Below are 20938 nucleotides of genomic sequence, written 5' to 3' on the forward strand. Positions count from 1 at the left end.
GGCCGCAAAGTATGAGGAAATGCTGAAATCCTCATTCGGCGAATCGGGGTGCATTGACGGGCAGAGGAGGAGGAAGTGATAATCATTCGCCGAATCAGCGGGCAGGACCCAAGTCACGTGACTCTGTCCGCACTGCAGCCACTTCGTTTCAAGTATGGAGGAGTGTCCAGCGGGGAAAAATAGCAAGGCGCAAGTCCACGTCGTCCGTAGTCTGTAAATGATTTGAGCTTGACAAAACTGACGTCTGTGCGAATAACATTGTTCGATGTGCCAAAACGGTCACCGGGAAGAGCAATTCTGTTCAGCCACGGGCCATATGGATTACGAGGAAAACTTGGCGACCGCGCAAGCATGCTAAACAAAATCTTAGTAAACACACACACACACTCAGAAAACAGTCGCCGAGTTGAGCCAGCAAACACAAACGCACTCACGCACACACACGCCCAGTACTTTAGCGAGCAAGTCAAACGTGACGGCCTGGATGTTCGGTTAACATTCAGTTTACATGCTTTTATGCCGCATCATTCATAACTAGCCTGTATTCCTGAGACATGTTGCGCAAACTACGGCGGCTTATTAGTGTGACGCCAGCATACAGCCGTACATGAATAAAGTCACAAGTCTGCATATCACAGTGATGAATGAGTGGGAAAATGCACTTTTCGGTAAGTTGCAGCTTTGTTATTCAACTTAACTCTGAATACGGTGGCCAATGTATGAGAATGGGTGTTGCTTTTTTTCCTCTCGCTGGGTGACACTTCGTCGCACGTCACATATCAAATGCATTTTTTCCCCCATTCTGATTGCTGTAGTTAACACCTTTTTCTCATTCTGATTGCTCTAGTAGTTGGCAGTGGTACACCAGTACTAATGTCTCATCATTATGGAATAACAGCACAGACATTTAAATGACAAATACAGTATTCCCAAAAATCAATGTAAGTCAATACATATTTTTTGTTTTTTGTTGTTAAATATTGTTGGAGAATATGATTATGTTTTGCAGGAGCTGTATTTAGCAATTTAAAAGAGATGCTGTTCACAAACGCCGTCTATCCACAATTGGTCTGTGAAGCAAGTACAGATTTAAAATATTTTTTGTAGAATATCGTCAAATTATCGTTATCGAGTTTTTAAAAAAAAAAAATTTTTTTTTTTTTTTGCCCATATCGCCCACCCCTAATCCACACGTTTTTAGCCATCTAGTCACTTCTGTCGACTGAAAATGACCTCACAATTGCTCAATGCTCAGGTAACGACCAATCACAGCTCACACGTTTTCTGAAGCTGAGCCATGATTGGCCGTTAACTGATTAATTAATTTTATTATGGTATGTTTTTATAGTATAATTTTAAAAAGTGCAATTTTTGCCATTAAAAACACATCACAAACATTTGTTTTGCTTGTTTCGGAAGGCTAGAACGAATGAATGGCATGTATATACATTTCAATGGGGAAAGATGAGGCACTGACGTATATTCCCGTCGAGTGGTAACGCACATTCCCAAATGGGACATATATGTTCCAACCAACGCTACAACCAATCCATCCGCTACCTGGTCTTTTAAAAAAAAAGGAATAATAATATATCCATGAGAACCAGTACCAAATGGAATGGATTGATATTGCTCTTATGTTGCCTCAATTGCTTTGACATTGGAGCAAAATGTAGTGTTTTATGGGAGCCACGTCTGTTGACGATGCTGTGACAGGACATGCTGGATAATGAGCAACATAATAGAATGCCTGCCTTTTTGTGCAATTTCATTCAAATTTCCGGCAAGAACACTTTACATTACGCGCCACCAATTTGCCTCTCAGATGATTGCTAATCATAATACAAAACAGTGAACCACGTGACTCATTCATTCTCCCTCCAAATTGGTTCTTCAGGTACCACAGGGCCTTTTTCCTTACCTGCATTATGAATTATGTATTGTGCTGTTGAGCCATACAAGACTGTGCTAAATTGGGCCAGTGTGTATCGGTGTCCCGATTTGCTGTTTGACTTTAGCCACTAATTGGAATTGTGTATGTGTGTTTGTGTGTGGCACAGAGGTCCAGTGCAGGTAGCGTGGACAGTTTAATGCCTCCGCTGAGAAAAACACAAGTTCAAGGAGAAAAGGCTCACTCTCTTTATCACACTTTCCCACTCTGGCCCGACCGTCTAGGTTCCTCGCTTCCCGTCTTCCTGCCTTCTTTCCACTTTGTTCTTTCTTCCTGTGGGATCTTTAGCGATCCATTCACCGAGCTCCATTAGGAGAGCCCACCCTGGCGCGTGCAGAAAATGCCCACGTCTGCACACACACACTCCAATTAGTTGCTAAACTAGAGACCAAGAGCAATTAGAGAACGCGGACATCCTCTATGCACTGCAGTTCACTCTGTGTGTTTGTGCTGTGTTATGTTCCCATCAGGGCGACAAGAATGTATTCGGCGTTTTACCTGGTTGGAGGACGCTAATTCCGAGCAGGTTGGAGGTGCGGTTAGCCACTCGGCTCCAGCTGTTGTCGTAGTTTTTCCTCCACAGAACGGCGGTGCACTGGTACTTGCCCGCCTCGCGACGCCCCGCCCGCGTCACAGACAGTCGGAAGTTGGTGTTGGAGTGCGAGCGGTCCACGGTGGTGCGGGTGCCCAGACCGAGCAGCTGCTCCCCCCATTGTAGTGTGCCCTCCCGGGTGAAAGTCACCAACTCCTTGAACTCGCTCTCGCCCTCGTCGGAGGCCTCCGCGCCAGTCGGCATGAAGCGCCAGGTGACCGAGGTGGGGACGCGAGGGTTGTGGCGGGGCTTGACCAAGCACAGAAGGTCAAAAGAGTCTCCGTAGGTTACAGATGGTGTCCGTGATGAGGCGGAGACCATGAAGGAGGACTCTAGTGGCAGAGAACAGAAGATATGATGTTGTTGATGATGATGATGATGATTACACACACACACACAACATAACAGAGTGCATATTTTATCTGACTAAAATAAACCACAGTTTCCCAAAACGAACTTATTCTAATAATTGATTAATCTTTCCATTATTTTATCGATTAAGCAGATTTAATAACTTGTTTTAATTTCCATCTCTTTATTAACTCATACACTGTCATTGACGTATTTATTTGTCTTTTCAAAGTCCAGCCATTCAATCCCAGGAATTTATTTATATTTTTTTCACATTTTTCTCAAATGTTAGGGTAAAATAGGGTCTGAAAATGTCTGGCAGTGAATGAGTTTAAAAAATTAAATTGACATTTTTCAATTTGACTTCATAAAATGCACTTCGATTGTTTTTTTTTTTTTGATTCGCTGACCGGTTCCTTTCATTAAAATGTCAGATGTTTGTAAATGTCTTACTTTGATTCAAGACAATAATAATCAGCTTGCTTGCATCGAGGACTAAAGAAATGTGAGGATATTTACAATTTTAGGTCTCTTTGTGATTTGTCGATTATCACAAACAATTGGTGATTAATTTGATAATCAATTAGTTGTCATTCAGTCAATTAATCATTCCACCTCTCGCGTCATACCTGGAAACTTTTTTTTTTTTCTTAACTGTGAAAGCTCATATGACACGACATATTTTATTGACAATCCATGATGTTGTAATGCCATTCACCAGATAATCAGTTTCACTAGAGGCAAAACTTGAAGCCAAACTAGTCGCCGATGGTGTGCAGCTCATGAAAACTAGCTGCAGAACCCTTAAGACACATTTGAAATTGTACGTACATGACAGTTGTAAAATATGTACTCTAAGCTAAAATAACTTAAAGAATCAAAGAAGAATCTACAAAATAGAAAATAGGGATGCATTTATAAATCATTTACTCGATTAAGAACTCTGTTTGGAACCTCTATTAAATTCAATGTTCTCTAGATTTCTATCGCACTTGTCCTTATTTGGGTCATGGGTGAGTTTGGGCCTATCCCAGATGACTGAGCAAGATGCGGAGTACGCACTGTAATGGTCGTGAGCCAATCACAGGGCTGTTTTTGGAATGTGGGATGAAGCTGGACTAATGGGAGAAAATTCACCAGGAGAAAATCCACACAAACATGGATAAACTCCTGAGCCAAGATTCAAGGGTTCTTGAGGGTCTTTCAGAAGTGCACTGGATTCATACAGATCCAAGCACTACTTCATCTACCGCCAACATTTTCTCCAGCAGTCTGGTAGGTGCAGCTTGTACAGGAACAGCGAGAAGACAACACTTACTGCATATTTCCTAATGTGTGTCAGCATCTGTGTGCGCGCTTCATTCACGGTGGAAAGCGTGCCTCAAAATTAACAGTGATGCAAAGAAAACACGAGGGAGAGATTTCTTTTAAGCACCGGCGTTGCATCTCCGCCCATCGCGCCGCCAAGTGGAAACTGTCCTCATTAGGCAAAAACGTTCTATCATCATCATATATTGTGGTCAAAATACGCCTACGGGAGGCGTGGGATATAGATCCTGAAATGACCTGCCGCAATGTTTGTGATATGTCACAACAAAACAAAAATTGGACCATTTATTTTGGCTAAGATTTCTCCCACCCTCGTCTTGCGTTTCTCCTGTCTCTCATGCCTCTTTCTCTGACAGCCATCCTCCCCATTGTCCTTCAGGGGAGTGTAATCAATGGCTTTCTTCAGTCCGGTCCACTTAACCACCGCGGCAGAAGCTGCCTGCGGGTCTTCATTTTCTCACTGACAAAAACCTGGAATTCTATTTTCATTGAAAGGGAAAGATTTTACTGCATAAAAGGTGGCTAGTCGATGTCTTTTGTCTTGGAGAAAAATACTCCAGCCCGGGCAAAAGGTTGTTGCTTCGATCCTCAGCCCTTGAGCTCATGTCGAAGTGTCCTTGAGCAAGAAACTGGAACCCCCAGTAGGTGAATGAGGAAAGAGTGTTAAAGCGCTTGGAGTACCTTGAAGGTAGAAAAGTGCAACCCAAGTGAGCCCATTTACCATAAAGCTATTGCAGCGATACGACAGGATTATGTAAGAATTATTATCTATTTAGTTATTGTTAAAAGTACCACCAAATTCATCAACACATTGTGACTTGGACTTAAAGGCTCTGTAAAGTGAATTCAAAGATTTATTTCTAAATAAATTAACTGCTTTTCACCATTTTTCAATAGATTTTCAAGCCTCATTTTATAAACATGGCAATTTAACCAATCAAATTTGACAGGGTTCTTCACTCTTTTCTGAGGTAGATTGAATTTACAAGACATGTATGTTCACTTAACAGGGACTTACACGTATTTTATAGACAGTTCGGCCCAAAGTTACAAGAAGCACAATATTTTGCACCATTCCAAATTACGAAATTTCATTGATTATAAATTTAGAATGTTGACTATGCCTGCATAAAGAAGTATCCATAATATTGCATGTGACTATTGTAGCCAAGGTAAGAAAATAATGAAAATAGCAAAGCGTCAGGCCAAAACCTCCTAATTTGGTCACACATCTAGGATATTGTTCAGTCCCCACGCATGCATGTTATTTCTACAAATTAATGACCAACTGCTGAAAATAGCTTGCTCTGCTTGATGATGCAATATTAAAGGTTCAACAAACGTGCCATTTGTTTGGCTTCCTAAAAAATGATTTTGGGGATGAAGATTTTGCCCGAGGCCAGCAATATTTTGTCAATTCCTACTAAAAGATATTCTCTCAACAAGTTTCTTTGCGGTATGAACTATGAATCATTTTGACGGAACTGCTTGTCGATTAATGTTAGCAAACTTCTAATGGGTGTTCTTCCTCATGTAACAGCAACTACCGTACAATCGATGGTAAACGTGTAGGTCACAGCAATGATCAATTATTAAGAATTTACTGTCCATTAATTGTGATGTTAACAGTCTCGCGGCTAAGAAATGTGATACATTGAGAAGGGTATGTACTGAGCACTACATTTGGAATAGCTTAAAGGAAAAAACGAAATTAAACACGTAACCTGAGTCAGGTCATTTCCTATGAAAAGAAACGATTGTGCATTTTAAACCAATCAGCCAGAAAGCGAGCTACTGTGCCATGCTGCCTTGTCTTGACTGTGGCAAACAAATGAAAATAATAAGTTTCCAGAGGATGTCTTTCTAGGATGCCCTCCAGGGTTTTGTTAGCAGGCAGCGGGAGTCCATTAGTAGGCTATGAATTCAATTAGGTTACAGTGACCATATATATAATATCTGGAGCATTAGGCTGTCAATCGATTCAGAGGGCAGGTCACAGTCGAACCCATCTTGTGCCCAGTAGGCCACCAAAGGAAATGAGTTTTTTTTCCTCCTTTTTCGGTCAACAAAACCAGCAAGCCTTATAATAACAAAACAGAAAAAATAACAGGTCTATACATAAGTGATCTCCATCCAATAATCCATTTTTTTTTTTTTTTTGGAAGGAAAACGTGAGAAACCCGCAGACCAAAATAAGTAAAAGATGAAACTCAACACTTAATGACCGCGGCATAACAACACACAGCTTTCATCTACTTTGTAGAAACATAGACAAGAAGAGGCGGGACAGACAAGAAACTCGGGACTTGTTTGCTCCACTCTACATAACACGCCTCGTGTTCCTCAAACTAATGTCTGTGCCTGAAGCTAACAAATAACCACTTAAAAACGGACATCTCTTTGCAGCAAGTTAATCTGTGTGCATGTGTGTGCGCGTATTGAGCCCCTCTGCTCCTGACCTGCCAGCTCCTCACTGCTGCGCTCCAGTGGTTTTCTCAGCCTGTACTCAAAATGTTCTGCTTAACTCTGCACTGACTGAGGGCGGACCCATACCCTGTGAAACACATCTGTGCTGAATTTCCATTCGAATAAATCCAACTAATCTGTGTGCGAGTGTGTGCGTATAACGATTGTCACCGCAGCATGCAACACTTGACGTGTGGCAGGTGGAGTGAGAATGTGTCCTAATAGTTCTTTACCCCCAGGCACAACATGAATAAACCATGGAGTATTCTTCGACTCGTTATGGCCATAAGCAATGGGACACGTGGCCATTACACCTACAGTAAATGAAAACTGGAGAAAATGTGGAGCTGGAACAGCTCGCACTTTTCTGGGAAGACTCTCTACAGGACCCACGGCTCACAATCTGTCTTCTAGTTCATCCTGTGACGAAGTTGAGGTTTTCACATTGGACCAGAGCAAACTCATGCAAGCATGTTTTTACGGACCTTGCTTTGTACGGTCGGAACTTACTCGGCCTGACCGCTGATTGAGTTAATGGTCAAGAAATCAAGTCTAGTCACCATGCGCAGGTGGTTTGCTATGATTTGGACTCTCATCTGTGTATGCACACAGTAGGGCCGAATGATTTTTAGGAAAAGATTGAACTGCAACTTTTCGGACGGATATTGTGATTTTGATTCAATTCACTATTTTAGTCAAATCAAGCTTCAGTGCAATATTCATTATGTACAGTAACATTTACCGGTCCAAACGTGACATAAAATGACATCATACCATCAAAACCGTCAAAGCTACTGTAGAGTCGTGGGGACTTTAAAATGGTTCAATAAAGCAACCTTTGTTTGAAGCTTCTCTCTGACATGATGGCATATTTTAGTCTGTCTCTAATTCCTGTGTGCTCTGTGTGTGCTCAGTCAGCCAGTGTGTCTAGTTCACCACTTTTTGGTACCAAAACAATATAGTTGATACCCTCAATGTAGAGTAAGTCTGCCAAAAATGTTCTTTCCAATATCATATTCTATGCGCCTCCTATAGTCTCAACACGGCATTCTGATAAATAATGCATTTGTGGAATATGAGTTCAGCAGCAAAATCCACCCATTTTTAGCCATCTCAGGGGTGGCCATTTTGTCGCTTTCTGTCGACTGAAAATGACATCACAGTTGCTCAGGGTTCAGGTAATGACCAATCATGACTCGGCTTCAGAAAACAGGTAAGCCGTGATTCCACAAACGCAATATTAATCAGAATGCCGTGTTTAGACTAGTGGGGCTGCATAGAACATTATTGTAAATACATTTTAGGGGTTGACTTCGCCTTAACATGCTCTAGTGGGTCTAGCTAGAGCTGTTGTGTACAATAACGCTGCTATTGATAAAAGGACAAAAGCCTACCTAAGAGTTGCATGGGTAATATTCAGTTGACCACATAATTGACTTAAGTGTGTCTCATAACACTGCTGTTGATACTGCTTGTTTGATGATTTTTCTAGCTCTAGCCGTTTTATTAGTTACAACAAGACTGCATTTGACACATAAAAGTTTATAAATGACAAGCCTCTATGGACTGATCAACAGACTTCACCGTGTCTCACTCCATCCAGTAGAAATTGCAACACTAGACCTCAATAGAACGTTCGCATGTAGTGAAATGGAACGATTCGGCTATTTTTTGTATTCTTCAAACTTTTTGTACTTCAAAATAAACAAAAACGCAAACTCAACTAATTGGTGATACAATTTTCCTGCCCTAGCCATTCACCAGTCCTGCAGTAATGCAGCAATGCAGCATGTGTGTGTGCGAATGGTCTTGGAAGCGGTGTAGCCTTAAATAAACTTGCCGACAGTCTTGACGGTGACCATCTTCGTGTCTGACTTCTCTCCAATCTGCTCCCAGCTGAGTTCTGGTTCAGTGCCGCTTTGAAACCACTCGGTTGCAGCGCAGCTGTACTGCCCTTCATCCCCAGGCAAGACGTTGTAGATGGAGAGCAAGTAGGTGTCAGCCCGCGACCTCTCCACTCGTATCTCGCCGTAGCCGGAGCGCTCCCTGTAGGCGCGGCTGTGCCGAACGGTGCCGTCTCTGTCCAAAGAGGCCAACCACTGGGCTGCTTCATTGCCTTGCCTGTCCGTCCACTGCCAGACAACAGACAGCGGGCCTGTGGTGGACTGCACCAGGCAGGTCAACTGCATCACGTTGCCCTCCAGAACCTCAGAGGAGTTGCTAGACAACAAGACGGTGATGTTGCTCTCTGTAAGGAAAACAGAAAACACTATAAAGGTCAGCAAGTGATGAGATGAAGTTCTTAATTTAGAAAAATCCTATCCCACACTGAATCCAAAAGACAACAGGAAATCACACGTCCAGTATTGAAACATCCAAGAGAACATGAGCCCAGGGGCAATGAAACAAATTACAAAGCTTGCTCCTTGGAGTAAAAGCCCATCCTGTGTGAAGCGTAGCTCACCAGTGTTTGCCTGTGAACGTGAGAGGTTGATATTGCGGGTTTGTCTCTGGCCCGAAGCACATCAGAGTGACGGATAGCGAGCAGGCCCTGGCGGGTTTGGGTTTGTGTAGGGGATGGGGTTGTTAGTCTTTCGGAACCCGCAGTAGTTTATTCACTGAGCCAAGATCACAAGAGGAAGATGAAGAGGAGGCTAAGAAGTCCTTCCAGGCTCTCTTGCTTGCTTTTCCCGCTTTACGACAACCTCATCACTTCAAAAACATCACAAAGCTCCAGTTAACCCAAAAACTAAAGTGATGTCGCTGAAGGTTTTTTTCCCCCCTTTTTTCTCTCCTCGGGCCAAACTCAGTTCTGTCTCTCTAATATACATGAGCTGTGTTTGACTATGAATAACGTTAGCCTCTTAGCTTCTATCACATTCAAACCTTGAAATCCCTTTTTCATTCCCTTCACGTTCATACCAACGCTTTCATACCTGAGATGACTCTACAAAAACACATGGACTTTAGGTGCAACACATTGATGACCAGTGACTTTTTGGTTGTTTTCTACAGCTTGGCACACACGGTGCGACTAGAAGTGTTGCTTCCTGAACAAGTAAATCACCTGCAATGGAAAGTGACACTGACCTTGAAAGTTCTCTCTCTCTTGAAAGTTCCACTTTTCAAGACCCCTTAGTTATGTTTTTGGATTAAATAGCAAATGAAATGCTGGTATCTTATACCACATATCTACACAGCTGATGCAGCATCATCCCATACTTACCTTTTAAGTTTTCCTCAAACAAAACGTGCACCGTGGCAAATTGAACCTTGTTGAAAACATAGCTTTTGCGTTAACAGCACAAATTCAAATGAGTATGTGAACGTGAAGCAGACGCTCGAGCATAAAAAATTGCTAACTAAGTCTCAAGTGCTTGCCTTGCTCCAGTCCAGGTTTTCCTTCACGTGTGTAACCCCCATAAACATTCTTTATAAGGCATTAATGTCTTTGTCGGAAAAACAAATTCAACCATAAAAGGAGTTTCCCCGGAGACCACCGCTGGCTTGGGGCCATTTTTTTTTGTGTGCTAATTTAGCGGTAGGCTCATGTAAAGGTCAGGTTAGGCTGCTTGGTGTTAGCCGCTTGAGAGGAGATGCTACTTTGTGGTTTGGAGGGGTTCTGTTGTTGTTGTCTTTAGTAGGCTACTGGTAGAAGCTGGCTACACATGCTGTCCCAGCCTAGGGAGACTATGATGTCAAAACAGGCGACGGGGAAGAGGCAGATGACCCTTCTGCCTACGTGCGTGGCAGAAGGTAAATTTGCAATGATCAGCTGTAAGCCTGACCTGACCCGGCCATGCATCCAAAAGGACAGCCTCGCAAGAAGCTCATCATCCAGCCCGGGGAACCTCTTGGCAGACACTGAAGTGATGCGTCTTTCTTTGGGTTTTTTATTTCTTTGTAGTCTTATTTCATGGCTGTTAGTTCAACCTCTGTAAGTCTAGACTCTGCAGCTTTCCATTATCCTGGTGAACCCCCCCCCCCTTTATGGGAAGGACTATAATTCTACATTACAATTCCTTAGCAATCCACTCAAAGGGAAAATACATTAGGAATAAGAGGAGCATTATCTGATCTCTACTTACTCACAGCTAACAATAGAGGCTATCTGTCAAGGCACAAGGAGAGAGGTGGGGACATTCAATACCACTAAAACTGCTCTTATGAATAGCTCATGATTCTTAGTGTAATTGACAAGTAAGGACAGAACAACTAAGCCAGTGGCCTCGCGACCGGATTATTACTTACTGAGCGGCTGCACTGTGATCTGAACGTTACGGGACCGCTTGCTGCGGTCGATGAAGTCTCCCGTGGGTGTCTTTTCCCGCTCCGTCACCCGGCAGATGTATTTGCCGGTGTCGTTAAGGCGTAGGTGCTGCAGTTTGAGCAGGTGAACGTTGGGGCTCTCCTTGCGCACCGTCATGTAGCCGGCAGCTTCGCGGGCCACGTAGTCGGCGCCCAGGACGGGCACGGCACTGGGGCCCACCACGGCCACCGGTGAGCTGCTGAAGACCCACGACACCGAGAAGAATCGCTCGGGGACGTTCTGCGCCTCAATGGTGCAGCGGAGCTCCAGCGGCTCACCGGCCGTGAAGGACCGTCGCTCCGTGCTCACCTGGATGCTGAAGTCACGATCTAAAGAGAAAACAAGAGTGTCGATGTTCGATCAGAATCAGGGCTTTTCCGAATGTGAATGAACATTAAATACACAGCGGAAATCTACCAATGCAAGTGCAACACAATTACACAGATAAGCTGTATGTCAATGTCAGCTTGACATTTTTGAAATTCACCAACTGTTGACCTATACGCACACCCACGTCTGCCCAAGCAACACAAACACATTAAAAACACCCACTGTGAATTTAAACCATAGCGAAAGCACGGACCATTAAATCTAAATATGCTACATTGGAGGGGTGTTCATTAAATGAGAAAAAATAATGCCCACAGGCAGCCACTGGAGTAATGTATTTAAATAAATGGTTCAATGTGGGGAGAGTCCACCCACACCAAGTAAACGGTATGTAACATTGAATATTTGTGTTACTCATGTTGTTTGCTTTTCTGTTGTCATTGCTCAGTGCTCACGTTTGTTGAGTACTTACTCACTTTTTGCGGGTTGTTGTATGTGTTTTAGCCGTGTTGACCAATCAGATTTTGAACTTTTATGTGTTGCCATGAAAATGTAATTTGCCCAAGGCCCTTGAGAATCCCCCCCCCCACACACACACATCATATTAATAACAGTAGATTTTTTTAATCAATCAGATTTTCGATCCAACACTCGCTTATGCTCATAAGTGACATCAGCAAAGTGATTCGTAATCACGTGCAGGAGAGGACAAACGTTAGACATTATTCAACGTTAATTTTCAAGGGGAACTTTTCAAGAAAAACTGGACATTGTGAGGATAGATCGGCCAACTCTAAAGCTGTTTGGCTTATTTCAGTTTATAAAATGATTTATTTGTGACTCCCAGAGCAGCAACAGCTAGCGAGCTCTGACTACACAAAAATGCTAATGCTTTAAATAACAAGCAGCTATGCTGAATACAATGTATTTAAGTTTAATGTTTTTGACAAGTTATTTGATAACTATTGAATGTGAAATGCTTTAGAGGTTTGGAGTTGATGTAACGGAAGATAATGGTTTAAGTATTTGTCTTGCTTGAGTAATGGCATTTACTGTTATTCCCAAATACAAAAAAATGTCTGTCGCTCTGTAATTCCATGCATAGTTATATTGCTTTCTGTATATCATTTTGGAACATAATGGTGGTGGTGTTAAGAGGTGGAATAGGTCACTTAAGAGTCCAATGAAGGCCCACGTCAGTAATGCACCGCACACAACTGGTGAATACACTACCATATCGGAAATGTGTCATATGAAGGCCACTTGGTTCTGCAATGTAAATCCAGCCTCAGAATAAAAAATAAAAACAAAAAAACGTCTTGGTATTAAACCAGACATACCGTCTCATATTCAACTTTAGCACTTTGTACATATTTTTATGTTATCTGACTATACTGTAATAATGGCACATTCATTTTGGTCATTTTTTCAATGCGCCTTTACTTTATTATCCATCCATCCATTATCAGAACTACACTAAGCATTAAAACACTTTCCATAGTGTTTCCAGCTCAGTGATTGTATGCCAAGCCCATCTAAGCATGTCTTAATGGGCCTTGCTTTGTGCTCTTCTCTATTCAAAATATCTATATCAATCCAAGGCAATTAGTCCTACCCATGATTGATTAATTGATTAAGAGGCATGCCCCAATACTTTGATCCATACAGTACATTATGTGCAGTACATAATGACAGGCTCCAAGTCGCTATTAACCCCCCTGCCTCTCGTCTGTGCGCTCCTCTGCATCACAACACAAAACCGACGGGTAGGCTCCGAACATTTTCACACCAGAGTGTTTGTCAGGAAGTGCGTTCGTTGTCGTAATTACAGCTCGAGGCTACCACCAACACTGAGGGGCAAAGCAGGCGTTTCCGACACGAAGCCTACCGCGCTCATCATCTGCAAATTAATACAGCAAATAAACCCAGCGCACAGCCCCATGCGCCCCCCCTCCACACACACACACAGAATGTGAGCGTAATTTGGATAAGTGGAAGCGGAGTGAGCACCAGCAACTTTGCTGTGTGTGAGCAGGAGGAAGAGGAGGAGGAAGAGAGCGCTTGACTCCCTGTCACACTGCAAGCAAGAATTCTAATTAGGTTTATTTTTTATTGCCGAGGTGAAAGAGAAGAGGAAGGGAGGGCGAGCGGTGCACTCTGACAAATCAGCGTTTTTTATTTTATCCCTGCACCGCACGGCGTGACCTCAACCTTTCCTCTTTTCTATTCTCTTGGCGTCTTCTCTGTGGATGCAACTGACACAATTTTAGTGTCATCTTGTGCCCCAAGAATCCCCTTAATATTCTATCCTCCTCACTTTAGTATTCAGCCTCTGCACCCAAAACTGTGGATATCACAGTCTTCCAGTGTTTGCAAATATTAAGTCTCCCATTTTTCAGCTCAAGGCTATGAACAGTTGTTTGGAATATGGACAAAGCTCTCATGGGTGGACTTTTGAATCCTTCTTAATTAATGTGCATCTACTGTATTGGCGTACTAGGAAAGACTATGTTTCCTTGATAGAGTGTGGGAAAAGGAACAAATAATTTATTCAAGGGGTACTCGGGTTTGCGATGGCACAAATGGTTTGAGGTTACAAATAAGCAATGACTAGGTAGTTTGCGCAGCAACATAAGTTACTGCTTTTCATTTGATTGTTTTTTTTTTTTTTTTTTAATTTAGGGACTAGAAGGATTTTTCATCCAATTTTTTGGTGAAATTATAACTATTGCAGCATAACATAGGTTACACACTGTAAAAACTCAAATCGTTTGTTTTTTTTAAAGGCTACTTGTTTTAAGAAATCTGGCCAAGTCATATTCTTGTTTTATGAGCACATTTGTTGGTTTAAATAAAAGAATATATTCCTCATTTCATCACTATTAGAGGAGAATGCATTCTTACACTGACATACGCAAGTCTATAACCTCTATAACTGGCATGAAGCAGGGTAATTCCGCCCAGTGCGTGGCCGTACAATTTCTACTGTGTTTAACTCATTAGAGTTGGGGCGAAAGGCATGTGACACCCTTGACTCTGTGGTCATATCCTGACAAACACCCTTTACACTCACATTCCCACCGATGGACAAATTTGAGTCTTATTTTGTTGTTGTTGAGAAAACTCATGCTAAGCGTGTAGACTGAACACGCTATAACAAAAACAGTGGGCATAGCAGTAGAATACAGTCACAATCGCAACACAAAACACAAATGTAACATACAGAACATAATAAAAATTCTCAGAGTGTGCATTGAGTACTTTCCAAGCCATTCAAATATTTGTCGTGCCACACGCTTCCTCAACACTATATGTGTTTTTGTCACCTCGCATCACAGTGAGTGATATAACAAATTTAATGTGTGATGTGATGCAGCCTTTGCCGCCATGATATCACGTCGCTTGCAGATTGATTGTTGAACGTGAATAAATAACGGTAATCATCTGCATATATTACAATGTCAGAGCCCATCTCATCAGACCCAAATCTTTTGTGTAGACGCTAATCAAGAGCGGGTGATGTATACTGATATGACAACTAAGGAATGATGACAGCTCACTATTCATCTTGGTACTTTGTGTTCTGCCTTCCTGATGAGGACAATCAAGTTCGGATTCATGTCATTAATAAAATCTAATAGAAGTGACATTTCAAATCCCACATTGTTTGGACCATGTCTTCAAATGTGAGAAATTATAATTCATTGATCTTTTGCTGTACATACTTCATTTGAAAATATGAAAAAAATATCAAGCAAAATGTCAAGTTTATAAAACAGGCAAAACAAGCAAGGGACGTTTTTTTTTTGTTTTTTTTGTGCTTCAATGTGAAGTGGAAGCAGGTGGCACTGGCCAAGTGGGGGGAAAAAACAAAATCACATTGTGGTACTAAAAACATTCAGGATTGTTTTACATTTCTCATTATGACTAATAAAATAAAGCATATCGCAGCAATCTACTGGACTGGATTGAAACATCTTCTTCATTTTCCAACTTTCGGGCGGGGCCCGAGCATGGCACTGCTATTAATACCGGCTGTACTTCAAACTGTGTGCCTTCAAAACAGTAATGTGGGAAAATTGCAAAAACTGTGCTGCATTGTACACCATTACACCAGTTGGAAGGAGACAGACAACAAACAACTATTTAGCAATTTACTTTAATTTCAACCAAGAGGTGACAGAGCAGCAGAATAATCGACTGGAGACTGTGGAGTCTAAAGTGCAAATGCTAAGGCACAGCGGCGACAGGCTAAGCCGACATTAGCATGAGTTAATTTTTTTCTCATTTTCTGCCACGCGTGCTCAAATGTTACAGTGATGCGGCTTTGCCGAATACAATTGATCAATGAATGGAGAGCGGTGGTTCATCAAAAACTCATCAAGCTTTCACATGTAGGGTATTGGCTCGACATGCTTGGAACACAGGCTGGTAATGGAAATGGTACCTGGTAACTGGCTTTTGCCAGCAGAAAAGCCCCCACCCGTGTCTTAAATTTGTGTGTGTGTGTCGAGAGGTGGGGGCTTTTGCTGGCCTGCCAATAGTGGGGGTGGGGGTTGCGTCTTGCTCTAAGGCTATGTTCACACTGCAGGGCGGGATGCCCAATTTGTATTTTTTGTTCAATTCAATCTTTGTGCGTACTCGTTCACATTTCAAAAACAAATGTGACTTCTTATCTGAATGCAACGCGTCCGTGATGTGACACGCATGCGCACAAAGCACGTCAGACGTCAGGGTTAACGGAAGTAAATATGGAGGTAGAAAGGAGAGAGGGGGTAGAAATATTTTGGGGAAATGAGAAGACACCTTTCGAGCTCTTCATATCATGGAGACGTCTAGTAAAGATAACGTCACACCATTGCCGTGCGTAATAAATTAAACGTTTGCGTGGCTGAATCATCACAAATGTAAAATTTCATGTCGGATTAAAAATAGAGTCTAATGTAAAGTCAACACCGTTACTCGGTTCTACCCCATACCCGCCTGCTTCCGCCCTGTGTGGTCGCTTTTCCATTACACGTTTTCGAAACCAGGATGGTGATAATGGCACTGTTCCTCCAAACCGGTTCTAGAACACAGACTGAGGAGGGCCGACTGATTGGCTGACAGTTAAGTTTCTTTCAGCGATGCCGCGGAACTCCACTGCACACTCCCATTTCCTGGTTTGAAGTGAGCGAGACAAAGCCGGCCACCACCAAGTCATAGAAATACAGTGTACACACTACACTTCTTGTGTTTTACAGTAACACTTACACTTATTCACCATTTCATATGTACCTGTGAATGTAATAGCAAAGCTTGTGGTAAAAATGTACATTAGCGGTGCGAGGCCAGCCTTTCAATATATCCGCACATTCCTCTTTATTTTCACCCACGTCCTATGTATGTACCAACCTGTGTCTTCCTGTCTTCACTATCGTTTTATGGCTTAAAAAAAGTGATACAGTCCAACAAATTTTATGGGGGGGGTCTCAGAATGCGATAGAGGCTCGCCTTTTATTTATTCCAAGGGTGAGGACCAAAATGCATGGCGAGGCTGCATTCAGCCATTTTGGTCCTCACCTTTGGAATAGCCTGCCAGAGGATGTCAGGTCTGCAGAGACTGTTGATATTTTTAAGAGGAAGCTCAAGACACACCTTTTTAGTTTGGCTTTCAACAACTTTTAAATAATTTATCTTTTCTTTTGATTGAAGATAATTCTATGTTTTGCTTTGAATGTTTTAAAGCACTTTGAGTTGCATTTTTATGTATGAAAAGTGCTATATAAATAAAATGTGATTGATTGATTGATTGATTGATTGATTGATTGATTGATTGATAGTTCGGATCTCAGGGAGTCCACACATTAAATCGCACTGCCACTTTTGATTGATGCCTGTTGCAATAAAAAAGCAAAGGAGGCCAGGAGAGGCCAGCCAGGCAAGGCCGGGGCAGAGCTGGCCCACGCCGTTCTGAAACTTGTATTGGAAAAGCGTCAGTGTATGCTAAAAGCTACATCACTGTGTTGCTCAAGACACAAACACCAAATTCATCTCTCCATTTTCTGTAACACATCTCCTGATCAGGGTCGCACATCATTTGGAGATGACCTCAGCTGACTTTTGGGTGAGAGGCTTGAGTGTACCCTGGACTGATCACCAGTTATTTGCATGGCACCTATAGAAAAACAATCATTCGCACTCACATACACGCCTATGGATCTCTCCATTTTCTGTAACACATCTCCTGATCAGGGTCACAGATCATTTGGAGATGACCTCAGCTGACTTTTGGGTGAGAGGCTTGAGTGTACCCTGGACTGATCACCAGTTATTCGCAAGGCACCTATAGAAAAACAATCACTCACTCTCACATACACGCCTATGGATAATTTGGTTTTCTAAATTGATCTAGCATGCATGTGGGAGAAAACTGGAGTACCGGGAGAAAACGAACTTTACACAGAAGGGCCTGAACAGAGATTCGAACTGAAAATCTCTCAATTGTAAGGTAGATGGGCTACCGACTAACCCAAGTCACAAACAGAACATCTAAATCTCAAAAAGTTTAAAAGTCCTAAGTGACTCAAAAAGCAAGTATGATAAAGTTCATTTTAAAAAATAATAGGGGGGGGGGGGGTAAAAGGAAAAGTTCTAAAAAACAGCAAGTTAAAACAAGATTCTGTCCAAGGCTCTATCTTTGATGCTGGCTGTGGGTGATTAGTTAGTGATGGGGCTGTCTTCCACTCCATCTTTTATGATGGGAGCGTAATGGAGGTGCTGTGCCCTGCTCCTACAACATCCTCCCTCTCCCGCTGTCAAATATGCACACAAACCAACTAGACGAGTTTGCCCCAAAAAGTTATACAGGCTTCCCCGTCGCCTGGCGGTAAGCAAACACAAAGCTATCCAAAAATCACACACATCAAGTTTGAGAGCTAAGATAAGCACACCTCTGCTGTGTTCGCCGTCATGCAACAACACCTCCATCTATTATGGATTACAGGAGAGACGGAGAGTGACAAAGGGTTCAGAGAGGGGAACCCTTGTGCCTTTTGTCTCCTCCCTGAAGTAGCAGGGAGTCATCTGACAAACGTGCTTTACATCTCTGTTCCCGCTCCGCCGTCTCCACCAGCCAACACAATCTGGGGCGCCATCAACTTGTACAGCTCCGGAGCGGATGTGATACTTCATTGGCAGAGGCCAAAAATGAGTCTAATTTGAAGGGATTCACTTGTAGAGACACCCAAGACTGTGTTGCATCTGGATCATGGCGCTAATGTCGCCGCTGTTTACCAGCCAGACGTGAGGGCCTTTCCAGTAGGCGCACAAAGAATGACTTCTTACGAGTGGGTGACGGCACAGTTCGAGTGACGGGGTGAGGAGGTCGAGTCGGGTGGGAGGTGCGGTGACGAGCCATAAAGCTGTCGTTGTGTCTGATCCATCAAGCCTGGGGCTTGACTACTTATGAGATTATCGTCATGAGGCATAGTCAGCCGACAACCGCGCCATCGTTACTTGACCCGATGTCCTACCTCCTTTCTCCCACCTCCTCCTCCTCCTCCTCCCGCACTTTGTCATCTCCATTAGACAATCGACCGAGTGGACAATCAGAGTTGCCGACGGCCGGCACAGTTCTTCGCGCTAATGCACTCAAGAAGAACCACGACTGATGTCCCCACAAGCAGTTTTGTATGGTTTCCCAACGTGGAAGTACCGATTCAGTGAAACCTCGCCTAGTTCACTTTCACAAATGCATCTGTTAATGTTTATGTGGAACCTACAGTAGTTTTTGTGGCCTTTTTGTAATGTATATGCTGACACAAGATGCCACCAAAGTATTGGTTAAAAGGAGAATAGTAATTGGTGTCCAAGTATTAAGTTAAAGTGGTACGTATCGACTGTTCTCAGCTCTTTGTATTGTCAAAGAGGAGATACTGTAAGCTTAGCTAAGGTTGTTGGCTTTGCCGCATGTGTACGTGTATTTTGCTCTGCTGAATGGCGATTAACGCATTCAATGCTGGCCGTTTTCAAAACAGCATTCCCCAGATTTCCAGCTATAAAGTGGCATTTTAAATGATCTTTCAAGACCCACAACATATCGTGTTGTGCGACAATATAAGCACCAACTAGGGGTGGACGATATGACGATATTAGATCGTTAAGCGATTCAACGTGTTCACGATCCCATAAAGCTGGAAGATCGTTTGACCGTCTAAATGGCACATTCTATACAGTCTAGCTCGATGGCGGCGCAAAGCCGCTGATGCGTATACCCGACCAACCAATCACAGCACGCACAGTGCACCGTACGTGACACTCCCCGCCTGTTTGTTTGTATACAGCGGGGAGCTGTAGCGAAAAGTCACCACGAAGCAGAGTTGGTCCCGAAAACAAACTCCACATCCACAGCGTCGATTTGGTTTGGCTTTTCCTCAGAAAGCTCAAACCAGTTGTTTGCAAAGTTTCGGTTCGGACGTCAGCGCCGACAGCCAAAGCAAACGGAGATCATTCCATTGGTAGCCGGAGGCAGCCGCTAGCTCCAAGCTAACGCAACCCACGGTAACACAGCCATTTAACAAGAGCACTCCATATGAAAAAAACAAGAAAGCAGTGTAAAGGAGTAACTGAGGCAGTAACTTATTACCTTGCTGAAGACATGATTTCCATTAAAACAGTGGAAAATGAGGGCTTTAAAAGACTCTTCAAAGTACTAGACCTGCGTTACGAGCTGTGTTTTTATGTTAACATTATGTTACCTCCTTTTATGTTTACATTCACTGCACATCTTGATAAAAATTGTCTCTATTCAAATTAAAACCTGTTCAGAAAGCTTAGCTGACTTAAAATGTTTGTTTTTTTTCTTTTAGAGTTTCATACACATTTTAAATATGTTTTATTTTGTTTAACATGAGGAAAATGGTCAGAAATTTGTAAATTAGTCATAAAAAAACGATGTAAAAAAAGAATCGTGATCATGATTTTATTTTTTAAAAATCGCGATCTGATATTTTTGCCAGATCGCCCACCCCTAGCACCAACCCTACCAAAAGAGAGTAGACACTGTTATTTCACCAGAAAAAAACATTTTTTTCTAGCTTTTCCCTTCTTTAGTAATCAGCAGTAGAACGTATTGTGGGGGGCATGTGACGCGAGGTTCCTGTCATATCTCTGAATGAAGCAAATACTGCAGGATGTATCTGCAGATGCGATAGTCGTTTGTCTGGTCCAAACTGCAATTAAAACTCATTTGGGTTTGAAATATCTTCCTTTAAGACCAGACCTGGATCCTTTCTGACATTAATTAGCCCTTAGTTCGGATTGTTCCTCAAGGTATACAAATGGGCTCCTACTGCACCGTTACTTCTAACAGTAGGGAGACTGTATACTCTGTAGACACCTGTTGTGCACAGTTTAAAGCTATTTACACTATCATTGACTATGCTTTTAATGTTGCTCGACAAAGCGACACAAATGCATCAGTGGGAGGTCTGTGGAGGTTGAATAAACCCTTTTTAGAGAGATAATGAGCTTAGTGTGAGAGGCTGATCAGCAATCAGAGGAAGTCGGCCCACGTGTGTGATGTACATCTGCTTCTTGACTCTTTGAAATCAAATCTGCATCCCTCACT

At 42.7% G+C, this 20938-nt stretch overlaps 1 protein-coding gene across 1 annotated transcript in view; it reads right to left on the bottom strand.

The window, feature by feature from the left end:
• Positions 1–20938, bottom strand: part of igsf3 (immunoglobulin superfamily, member 3) — a 105003-nt gene that overhangs the window by 28751 nt on the left and 55314 nt on the right. Inside the window, exons 4-6 of the mRNA XM_086051916.1 lie at positions 10941–11327; positions 8530–8937; positions 2450–2875 (exon numbers count right to left, since the gene is read on the bottom strand). Coding sequence (XP_085908042.1) covers positions 2450–2875; positions 8530–8937; positions 10941–11327 — 1221 coding nt within the window. The remainder of the gene's footprint in view (positions 1–2449; positions 2876–8529; positions 8938–10940; positions 11328–20938) is intronic.

Source organism: Filicampus tigris, chromosome 14 (assembly GCF_054856515.1).
Source record: "Filicampus tigris isolate MCC_2025a chromosome 14, RoL_Ftig_1.0, whole genome shotgun sequence".
In the NCBI taxonomy this organism is placed as follows: Eukaryota; Metazoa; Chordata; class Actinopteri; order Syngnathiformes; family Syngnathidae; genus Filicampus; species Filicampus tigris.